The 12,055-nt window shown below is 40.4% G+C and overlaps 1 protein-coding gene across 2 annotated transcripts in view; it reads left to right on the plus strand.

The window, feature by feature from the left end:
• The window catches only part of SH3RF2 (SH3 domain containing ring finger 2), a 152,958-nt gene that overhangs the window by 136,225 nt on the left and 4,678 nt on the right, over positions 1-12,055 (plus strand). For both annotated transcript variants that reach the window (XM_073651277.1, XM_073651278.1), the window contains exon 8: positions 10,425-10,648. In XM_073651277.1, the coding sequence (XP_073507378.1) occupies positions 10,425-10,648 (224 nt within the window). The remainder of the gene's footprint in view (positions 1-10,424; positions 10,649-12,055) is intronic.

The raw sequence follows: 12,055 nt of genomic DNA on the forward strand, positions 1-12,055 counted from the left end.
GTTTGGATTAAGGCTATTGCTGATTTCTCAGGAAACAAACTATAATATTGTAACATGACCCCTATGGCTGGCAAAATTTTGCCTTCGTGTCTACGATATCATTAACAAAAAGTGAAAAGCTGTTGCTACAATGTTTTTACTCATTGATAAACCTGCCTATCCCACTGCACAAAGATAATCAGTGTTTTGTTTTTAGTGGGTGTCACACTTAGAAAACCACTTTGTAAATAGGAACCAGCTCAATGAGCAGCTGATCACTACAAGTCTGGCTGCTCTACATCCTAGCATTGTCACCAAGGGAAGCAGTGTATGCCTATATATTTCCAATTAGCAGTCACTGCATAGGGGTGTGCAATATTACATGTTGGTATTTTAAAGGGAACACCATTTTTTTGGCTTATAATCCCTGCCCATCACCTTTAAGATCATAAGAATGGGATTCCTGCAACCCCTTTATATCCTCAGACGTGCTCCTGCATACCCCAGAAAAGTGTTTTGCACTTGTCCCGCGCTGTATGTAAATTGCGCTGGCCGGTTCAATGGGTGTTTCCACATTGTGATCAGCACCGCCCCGGTCCCTTCAAACGCCACCTCTTATAAGTGCAAGTAAGTTGATGACATCTCTCCGTCATCCATGTAGTGCCTGTAGTCTCGCGCCTGCGCAGTGGAATCAGAGAGCTGCGCAGGCGCACCTCGCTGTGCACTATTGAACAGCCAGTAATTCCACTGCCCAGGCGTGAGACTTCAGGCACTACGTGGGTGACAGAGATATGTTATCTACTTAATGCACTTATAAGAGGTGGCGTTTGAAGGGACCGGGGCGGTGCTGATCACACTGTGGAAACACCCATTGAACCGGCCAGTGCAATTTACATACAGCGGGGGACAAGTATAAAACACTTTTCTGAGGTATGCAGGGGCACGTCTGAGGATATAACTGAGGGTTTGCAGTAACCCCATTCTTATGATCTTAAAGGTGATGGGCAGGGTTTATAAACGAAAGAACTGGTGACCGGTTCCCTTTAAATGTATTTCCAAACACATGTAAGGGATGAACCTATGAAGGCCACCACAGTCTCTCCTTTCTTGATCAAATAGGGGGTTTGAGTGAAGAATCACCACTTAGATGACCGCATAATATAATATGCCATGAGAAATGGGTTGTCTTTGTGAAACAACCTGCTTATTGCAGATTGTTGTTTTTGTCTGTAAATTTATTGCTAGAAAGAGTATGCTAAGCCCAAAAGGCAAAGAATGCTGCTGGATGTGAGAAATGAAGAGTATATTTAAGCAGGAAAGTAACCAAACTAAGCAGTAGGCCAACTGAAATCAATGAATTAGAAGGAACAACGCAGTGACCAATCAGATAAGTAGAACATTCTTACATTTTTTTTGAGGTATGGCACTGGGATTCACTTGCCTTGTTGATCAGTAGGGATCTTTTTGGATGAGTCGCTACCTATGACATATCTGATTGGTATTATTTTTCAGGAAACCTCTTTAACGGGGCCCTCCACTTTAGTAAAACTGATCAAAAAATGATTTCATACATGTAAGATAACAAACACAGAAGGTTCTTACCCCCCTGACCAAGTCTGGCACTGGTTCTCAACCACTGCTCCGTACTCTGTTTTGTTTGCAGTGGAGACATCCCAACTACAGCATACATCTCTGCTGCCGCCAGCCAACCACTGAGCTCAGCTGCTTGTGCTGCAGAGCCACTGAGCTAAGTAATTGGCTGCATCAATGATGTGCGCTGCAGTGGTGACATCAGAGACATATGCAGTGGTGAAGAGTCGACGCTGAACTCAGGGAATGTGAGTGCTTGCTGTGTTTTTTATTTTACGTACAGTGGGTACGGAAAGTTTTCAGACCACTTTAAATTTTTCACTCTTTGTTTCATTGGAGTCATTTGGGAAATTCTAAAAAGTTCATTTTTTTTCTCATTAAAGTACACTCTGCACCCCATCTTGACTGAAAGAAAACATAAATGTAGAAATTTTTGCAAATTTATTAAAAAAGAAAAACTGAAATATCATATGGTCATAAGTATTCAGACCCTTTGCTCAGTATTGAGTAGAAGCACCCTTTTGAGCTAGTACAGCCATGAGTCTTCTTGGGAATGATGCAACAAGTTTATCACACCTGGATTTGGGGATCCTCTGCCATTCTTCCTTGCAGATCCTCTCCAGTTCCGTCAGGTTGGATGGTGAACGTTGGTGGACAGCCATTTTCAGGTTTCTCCAGAGATGCTCAATTGGGTTTAGGTCAGGGCTCTGGCTGGGTCAGTCAAGAATGGTCACAGAGTTGTTCTGAAGCCACTCCTTTGTTATTTTAGCTGTGTGCTTTGGGTTATTGTCTTGATGGAAGGTGATCCTTCGGCCAAGTTTGAGGTCCAGAGAACTCTGGAAGAGGTTTTCATCCAGTATATCTCTGTACTTGGCCGCATTCATGTTTTCTTCAATTGCAACCAGTCATCCTGTCCCTGCAGCTGAAAAACACCCCCATAGCATGATGCTGCCACCACCATGTTTTACTGTTGGGATTGTATTGGGCAGGTGATGAGCAGTGCCTGGTTTTCTCCACGCATACCGCTTAGAATTATCACCAAAAAGTTCTATCTTCGTCTCATCAGACCAGAGAATCTTATTTCTCATCGTCTGGGAGTAGTTCATGTGTTTTTGAGCAAACTCTATGCGGGCTTTCATATGTCTTGCACTGAGGAGAGGCTTCCGACTGCCACTCTGCCATAAAGGCCCTACTGGTGGAGGGCTGCAGTGATAGTTGACTTTGTGGAACTTTCTCCCATCTCCCTACTGCATTTCTGGAGATCAGCCACAGTGATCTTGTGATTTTTCTTTACCTCTCTCACCAAGGCTCTTCTCCCATGATTTCTCAGTTTTGCTGGATGGCCAGGTCAAGGAAGACTTCTGGTGGTCCCAAACTTCTTCCATTTAAGGATTATGGAGGCCACTGTGCTCTTAGGAACCTTGAGTAATGCTGAAATTCTTTTGTAACCTTGGCCAGATCTGTGCCTTGCCACAATTCTGTCTCTGAGCTCCTTGGGCAGTTCCTTTGAGCTCATAATTCTCATTTCATCTGACATGCACTGTGAGCTGTGAATACTTATATAGACAGGTGTGTGCCTTTCCAAATCAAGTCCTATCAGTTTAATTAAACACAGCTGGACTCCAATGAAGGAATAGAACCATCTCAAGGAGGATCACAAGGAAATGGACAGCATGTGACTTAAATATGAGTGTCTGAGCAAAGGGTCTGAATACTTATGACCATGTGATATTTCAGTTTTTCTTTTTTGATAATTTGCAAAAATTTCTACAGTTCTGTTTTTTTTCAGTCAAGATGGGGTGCAGAGTGTACTTTAATGAGAAAAAAATGAACTTTTTAGAATTTACCAAATGGCTCCAATGAAACAAAGAGTGAAAAATGTAAAGGGGTCTGAATACTTTCCGTACCCACTGTATATAAAAGCTTTTGGTCACCTGTTTAGTTAATTGAAAACTTGTTTAAGAGGCAGTACCACAAAGGTATAGGACTAACTGACTGAGAAATACTTTTGCCTGTTGACTTATGGATATAGAACAGGTTGCTCTGTCATTTGATGATAGTGGAATTTTGATGAAATTTTTTAGATGCACAGGAAGTTTTATTGATTTACTTCTTGATCAAATTATATGCAGCAGTGAACTTAACCTTGTGTGTGTTTGTTAGAAAACTAAGATCGTGAACCCTACTGGGCTTTGATATTGGTGTATTATTATAGACAGTACTGCAATGGGAAGTACGTAGGTATGTAAATGTTTCTTTTCCTTAATGGCTATGTTCACCTTTGCAACATATTTATTACAATTATTTTATTGCAAAAACCAACAGCACATTTTGTAATTTGTTTTAATTAATAATTTTTCACTGTTTTCCTTCTGCAGTTGCAATACATTACAAGCTGCGCAATACCTTTTCTTGTAAATCCTGTAAACTCTCCTTTGTTCAACAGAGGCCAGAATGTGAACCTTCCGAATTTTTCTTTTTAAATAATAAATGCAATTTAAATAAATAAAAAAAAACATTCAAGTCATAGATACCAATAGCCTTTATAATTTTTACATTCTTAAAAGTTAAAAAAAAAAGTTTTACAATTACAATGACTGAATCTGTATGCACTTGTAAAAGGTGGATAAGATTCTCCCTTGTTTAATATTGCGTGTCAGAATGAATGCTTGAATTGCTAGTTATCCAGATATATCTTTAAAAACCGCCCATGGCTTGTCAGATGAAGGGTTGACGTTAGAGCAGATGATTATGGTTCTGTGCTTTGCTTTAGTCACTTACATGTGGTTATAGAATATCAAAACAGCAAAGATAGGACAAGTTTGTTATTTAAGACACATTTGTCTTGCACAGAGGACCTTTTTCTTCATATTCTTCCTTCAAGCTGAGTGATACACAATTGATTCACCATAATATATAGTTTGAACTATTCTCTATTTGAATAATTAATGTTTTTTAATACCTTTAGTACCTTAACCCCTTTACAACCTTTAATGTATCCATACGTCCATGTCGCCTTGTACTTACTGACCTCGGACGTATGGATACGTCATTGTGATCGCCCGCGCACAGGGGCTGTGGGCGCATGATTGCTGCCAGGTGTTCAGCTGATACGACAGCTGACACCCAGCACTTAGTGCCAGAAGCGGTGCCGCACCGCTCCCGACACTTTAACCCTTTAAATGCTGCGATCTAAATCAATCGCAGCAATTAGAGAGCAGGCAGGGGAATGAAGCCCTCTCTGCCCTTGGATCTGTGCCAGTCATTGCGGGGGCCCGATCGCTGCCATGGTGACCCTATGTTATCATGACTACATCCGAGTCACCCCAGCTAGCAAAATTGCTACACCATGCTCAGAGCTTTATAAGCGATCACATTGCAAAAAGTGAAAGTTCCAAAGTGGGATAAAGTAAAAAAAAAGTGAAAACAAAAATGTAAAAAATATTAAAGAAATAAAAAATAAACACAAAAGTACACACATTTGGTACCGCCGAGTCCGGAACGACCCAACCTATAAAACTGTCCCACTAGTTAACTCCTTTATTGAAGACCGTAAAAAAAAACAAAAAAAAGATGCTTTATCATCATACCGGCAAACAAAAAGAGGAATAAAACGTGATCAAAAAGACGAATGTAAATAAAAATGGTTCCAGTGAAAGCGTCATCTTGTCCCACAAAAAAACAGCAGCAAAACAGCTCAATCAGCAGAAAAAGAAAAAAGTTATAGCTCTCAGAATAAAGCAATGCAAAAATAATTATTTAAAATAGTACCATTAAAACCATCAACTCGTACGGCAGAAAACAAGCCCTCACATGACTGTCAGCCAGAATATGGAAAAATTATTGCTTTCAAAATATGCGATGCAAAAACTAGTTTTTGCAAAAAAAAAGTCTTTTAGTGTTTGACAGCAGCCAAACATAAAAAAATCACTATAAATCTGGTATTGCTGTAATGGCATCGACCCAAAGAATGAAGTCGTCACTTACACTGCAAGAGAAACTGTGTAAAAAATAAATAAAACCAATTCTTCATTTGCTGCGGATTTGTTCATTCTGCTTTACAAAGATTGCAGTGAGGCTTGGCTCACCTTTATCCTGCGCTCTGCACTGAGCGCTTACTCTGGGGTTTCCATGTAAATCTCTGAAATACGTGATTCAGACAGAACCCCCAGCTGAAGATTCCCTACAATGAGGCAGATGGAGGCACTGTGGCAGCCGTCTGGCCTGTGATCCGGCAGTGTTCACCTTTTAAGTCGTGCAAAAAAGTGCCGTCGGCCACAGTTTTGTGTACTTCTGCACAAAGAAGGACAACGCTGAATAGAGGTCAGATGGAGTGCAGAGTAACTCTGCTGCCTCATTATAGTGAATGGATCTCATCTGAATCACGTCACTCAGAGATTTAAATGGAAACCCCGATATACAGTGATGTGAAAATGTGTTTGCCCCCTTCCGGATTTCTCATTGTTTTGCATGTTTGTCAAACTTAAATGTTTCAGATCACAAAACAAATTTAAATATTTGACAAAAAAATGTTTTCCCTTAATAATAAAGATCTTCATTTAAAAACTACATTTTGTGTTTTCTTGTGTTACCTTTGTCAAATATTTAAAGGGGGCAAACACTTTTTCAAACCACAGTAAGTGCTCAGCGTAGAGTGTCGGTTAATTGTGATCCCAAACGTTATGTAAAATGTTCCTAGCAAAAGCTTCAAATCAATCCACAAAAAGCCCCCACTCAGGTTCATCATCTGTTATCGGAAATACGGAAATATAGTGGGCTTCCTCATTTCTGGTAGCACAAAGGCTCTGAAAAAGCGCTATGGCTCCTCACCCCCCTAAAGAAATCCAGCGAATTTTCTACTACCAAATCAAAATGCCCCCCTTCCTTCTGAGCACCACAGTGTGCCTAAACCGCAGTTAGCGTCCACATGTTTGGCATTTCTGTAGTGATGAGAGTTCGGCTAACTTATGGGTGCATGTCTCCAGAAACATGAGCTGGGCGCATCGTTACAGTTTGCAATTTTCACTCAGCAACTTCCACTTCTGCTTGTTTCTGGAAAACACCCATGGAGTCAAAATCGTCATTACACCTGTAGATAAATTCGCAGAGGGATGTAATTTCCAAAATGGGGTCATTTGAGGAGGAATTCTGCTTTTCTGTTTATGGAGTCTGCATACTATTCTAGGAAAATCAGTGTTCCAGGAGGCAAATATCGCTCTGTCCCTCCCGAGTCTCGCTATATGGCTAAGCAGTACTGTACAGCCACATATGGGGTATTTCTACATTCAGCAGAAATTGTGGGACAAATTTTGGTGCCATTTTTACCCATTTCCCCATGTGAAAATGTAAAATCTGGGGCTAAAGCAAAATTTTGTTGGTAAAAATGTAATTATTTTTTTCTTCACTGCCCAATGGTATAAAATTCTGTGACACATATTTGGTGTCAATATGATCACTGCACCCCTGGATGAATTCATTGAGAGGTGTAGTTTGAAAATTGGGGTCTCTTATAGGTGGTTTTGCTGTTCTGGAGCCTCAGGGCACCCTCAAACCAGTCAAGCAAACTTTGAACTCCAATATGGTGCTTCTTCCCTTCTGAGCTTTGCACTGTGTATCAAAAGTACTTTTTGACCACATATGGGGTATCAGCATATTCAGGAGAAATCGCACAACAAACTTTGAAGTCCATTTTCTCCTGCTATCCTTGTGAAAATGAAAAAAAAATTTGTGGGAAAAATATATATTTTTTCATTTTCACAGATCAACATTATAAAATTCTGTGAAGCACCTTTGGGTTCAAGGTGCTCACCACACATGTAGATAAATCCTTGAGGGGTCTAGTTTCCAAAATGGGGTCACTTGTGGGGGGTTTCCACTGTTTAGGCACATAAGGGGTTCCCCAAACACGACATGGCACCCACAGACCATTCCATCAAAGTCTGCATTCCAAAACGTTATTCCTTCCTTTCTGAGCCCTGCCCAGCACCAAAACAGTAGTTTTCCCCACATATGGGGTATCTGTGTACGCAAGAGAAATTGCATAACAAATTATGGGGTCTATTTTCTCCTGTTACCCTTGTGAAAATAAACATTTTGAGGCTAAAAAAAACATTTTTGTGGCAAAAATGTGATTTTTTTATTTTTTATTTTCATGGCTCTGTGTTATAAACATCCGTGAAGTACCTGGGGGTTCAAGGTGCTCACCACACATCTAGATAAGTTCCCTGAGGGGTCTAGTTTCCAAAACGGTGTCACTTGTGCGGATTTTCCACTGTTTAGGCACATCAGGGGCTCTTCAAACGTGACATGGTATCTGCTAATTATTCCAGCAAATTTTACATTCAAAAAGTCAAATGGCGCGCCTTCCCTTCAGTTTTCTCCCACATATGGGGTATTGACGTTCTCAGGAGAAATTGTTCAACAAATTTTGGGGTCCATTTTCTCCTTTTACCCTTGTAAAAGTAAAAATAATTGGGGTCTAAAGTAAATTTTTGGTGAAAAAAAAGTAAATGTTTATTTTTACCTTCCACATTCCATTAATTCTGATGAAGCACCTGAAGGGTAAAGGGGTTGTCTCATCTTATTAATCTTATTAAATCGGTAATAATGCAAACTGCTTGTAAAAACAACTTTGCAATTTATCTTATATTAAAAACCGCAGCATTCGCAAGTATGGAGGGATTTTTAAATCTACAGTTTACTGCTTGTTGTCTAGGTTACCAACTATCAACACATTCTATCAGATGTGGCCAGTGTCCAAGTCTAAAGGCCCCATCACACTTAGCGACGCTGCAACGATCCTGACAATGATATGACCTGTCAGGGATCGTTGCTGCGTCGCTATGTGGTCGCTGGTGAGTTGTCAAACAGGCAGGCTCACCAACGATCAGGGGAGCAGCGACATCAGGGAAAGAATCTTTCCACGATCTCCTGCTCCTGGTTACGAGCTTGCTGAAGCAGGAGCAGGCTGGTAACTATGGTAAACATCGGGTTACTAGGGGCACACGCGCTCCTAGTAACCCGTTGTTTATCATGGTTACCACTCTGCTACAGTGAGCGGGAGGTTACCGCTCCCTTTAGCAGGCTCGTAACCATGATAAACAACGGGTTACTAGGTGCGCGTGTGCCCCTATTAACCCGATGTTTATCATGGTTACCAGCCTGATCGCTGCTCCCGCTGGTCACACACAGTGATGTGTGCTGACCAGCGGGAGAGCAACGACCAAAAAATGGTCCAGGACACTTTGCAGCAATCAGCGACCTCACAGCAGGGGCCTGATCGTTGCAAAGTGTCACACATAGCGACATCGCTGGTGAGGTCGCTGTTGCGTCACCAAAACCGTGACACCGCAGCGATCTCGCTAGCGATCTCGCTATGTGAGACGGGGGCTTAAGTCTAGGTGTACACAGTTACAAACTATTTGCTTTAGAGCTAACATTCTCTTCTATGAAACTGAACGGGTCGCTGGATCCGACCACCTTCAATGCCCTATCACGTCTCCAATGCTGCAGAGACAAAGCTGCCTATGATTACAGCATGGAAGAGCATACAGTTCTGATAGTGCACGAACATGCCGCTGGTTTGAACTATTAATTTCAGAAGATCACCACGACCCCTGACAAACAGGAGGCAGAGGAGTGGTGTGTTCCTTAGGAAATAACATGTAGAATGTAGAATCAATGTACAACTCAAACTGATGAGAGATGTAAGATAGGTGACAAAAGAGATGTATTGGGTTGACAGTTTAGTGTAATGAGAATCTTATTTTAGATATTATTGTGTGTAATATTTGCTATGAATGTAGATTGTCATTTTTTTATTTACTACCATTACATACTAAATAAGAAAACAGTGTTGAACTGACATAGAAAATAAATTTGAGCTTATTGTTGGACAAAAAACTCAACTGTAGCAACCAGTGCCAGGCAGCTGCTGTAAAAGCAAATAATAGCAGATGAGTGATATGAGTGACTAGGGCCATCAAGAGCTAGTGAGTTTATGGGAGAAAGTAACGCTTAGGCAGTGTATCACTGGATAGCTAATTGTTAGAAACGAGGGTTGTGCTATGTCCTTAAATCTGTGTGTGCACTAATTTACTAGTCACATGACAGGTGAGAGGCAGGGACCGATATGTCATTGGTGCTACCTGTGCAGCCGCAAAGGGACCCAATAGGCGAGGGGCCCACTTACACTGCTAAAGCAGGTGGTATTGTGCGTTATTATGAGCTATTGGACAGCAAAGGGCCCATATACTGTTTTGGCCGCCTATATGGTGTTAGAAGTGGCCATAGTGGAAAAATCTGTGGGCTGATGCCTGAGTGTGGCTTGTGTGCCATTGTAGACAGCTAGGAGACTGGTCCTTGACTATAAGGGACTGTTACATGGTAGCTGTGAAGAATAGATCAGGGAGTGCATAAGGTTCCAGACAAGGCAGAAGCACACTACTATGGTTAACAGGTGCTAAGGACAAAGTTTTCAGAGTTTAGGAAATGACTAGTCTACCACATATTGGATACTGGACTACAGATCTAGACATGTATTCATATTTTAAGTTGATAAGGATTTTTCTTATTCCAAGGAGAGGACATGGGGTTGTTTCTCGTTACAAATCAACACTGCAGGATAATGCATTGAACTAGGTGGATTTGTATGGATTTAACCTTGCGTGCCAAGTGAACATCTAATAAATCCAAATACTGTACTTTACACGGTTATCATTCCCATGTTTCCTGCATTTTCTTATAGGTGCCATCATCTGTCATAAAATGACTGAGGTCTAGAGACTATTTTATTAATACATTTGCAATATTATTCCAGTTGAAGATAATATGAAGATGTTTCCACTTCTTTGCAGAAAATCCACACAATATCCTGATCCAAGACGCTCTTCCTGCAGCAAGTGGATTTCAAGTAATGCCTCCGTTTCCTCACAGAGCAGTGTGTCTGAAACGGGTGTAAACAGGCCTGTCAGGTCCTTTTTTGTGGCAACTGCTGTGGTCGAACCAGTGAAAAAGAATCCACCTGTTTCTACAGCACTTGTACCCACTCTCCGTCGCAGGAATGACAGCTTCAGAAAAAGTATGTCCTAAACGCTGACACAGAAGTTCTAAATACTGGATGTTGGGAATGTAATTGATATCTTTTATTAAGATTTTATTATTCCTTTTCTTTTTATTTAAGTTTGCATACTTAACATTTAGGGACAACAGTCTATACATGTGATCCGCATACAATATATTGCAATAAATCTGATTATTCCCCAGGAGCTATTTTGGGATGTCATTTAATCATTGTATGTTTAGTTGTTTATAAAATGATATTTAAGGGTCAGTAATTTTAGAGGTTGTGATATTTTCAGTATTTTTGTCAGGTCTTTTCTAATCTCATTTCACATAGCCCATCTGGCAGCTGTACATTTGTATCACTGCAGTGTGCCTTTTTTACTGTTCCCTCTAATAAATGGGTTTAAAGAAGGTTGGTCACCAGGTCAAAAGTGACCAGTTTCTGCTCTTTTTTTATTCCCGCTGATTATTCTGTTTTTTATTTCTTTTTTTAAAATCCACCGTAAGGTTCCAGAAATATGGGCCTTTTTACTCAGTGCTAATTTTTATGGCTTTTATCAAGTGGACGTTGCAGAACAGCCTATGGGCCTACAGACACCATGTACCCCTTCCCTCCCCAGAGAATCCTGGGAGCAACAACCCATTGGTAAAAAACAACAAAATCAAGACTAAATAATATGGCCCATATCTCTGAAACCTTATGGTGGATTTAAAAAATGAAAAATAGTACTCAGGGGAGCAGCAAGAATAAAATAAGAGCAAAAACTAGTCAGTTTTGACCTGGTGACAGGTTCTCTTTAAATATATAACAGATTAGCCATGCCCAAATTACTCATCTTTAATTGTTTGGAGTTAAGCCATTTGTCTCAATTATTTGCATAAATTTGATGTACGTTTGGCACTGTTTTAATTGCCTATACCTTATACTTGTGCAATTCTTGTCAAAATCTTGGTAAAACTGGTTAATAAATGCGGGCCAAGGCCTACCATTTAGATAACAAGGAATGGATTTTACCCAACAAATTATTTGGTTCCCATTATGTAGGTATCTGGCATCAACTCTAATGGGCAATGTGGGCTTGATAAAGTTATGACAAGTTATAGATTAGATAATATGACTTATAATAAATGATAATACTTTTATTTATTTAGCGCCAACATATTCCGCAGCGCTTTACAATTCTGACAATTTACAGAGATTATCGGCACTGTCCCCATTGGGGCTCACAATCTACATTCCCTATCAGTATGTCTTTGGAGTGTTTAGTATGATTTAGTATCTTATCTACGTTTTTAAATTCAGTGAAGTCTAGAAAAATTATAGACCACCAGAACGACTGTGTCAACAACAGTGATGGTCATGAATATATAATTCTATTGTCCAAATCCCTTTATGTCACAAACACTCACTATTTCCCCCTTT

This window comes from Phyllobates terribilis, unplaced genomic scaffold (genome assembly GCF_046119375.1).
Source record: "Phyllobates terribilis strain yellow unplaced genomic scaffold, ASM4611937v1 Scaffold_11__3_contigs__length_659146591, whole genome shotgun sequence".
In the NCBI taxonomy this organism is placed as follows: domain Eukaryota; kingdom Metazoa; phylum Chordata; class Amphibia; order Anura; family Dendrobatidae; genus Phyllobates; species Phyllobates terribilis.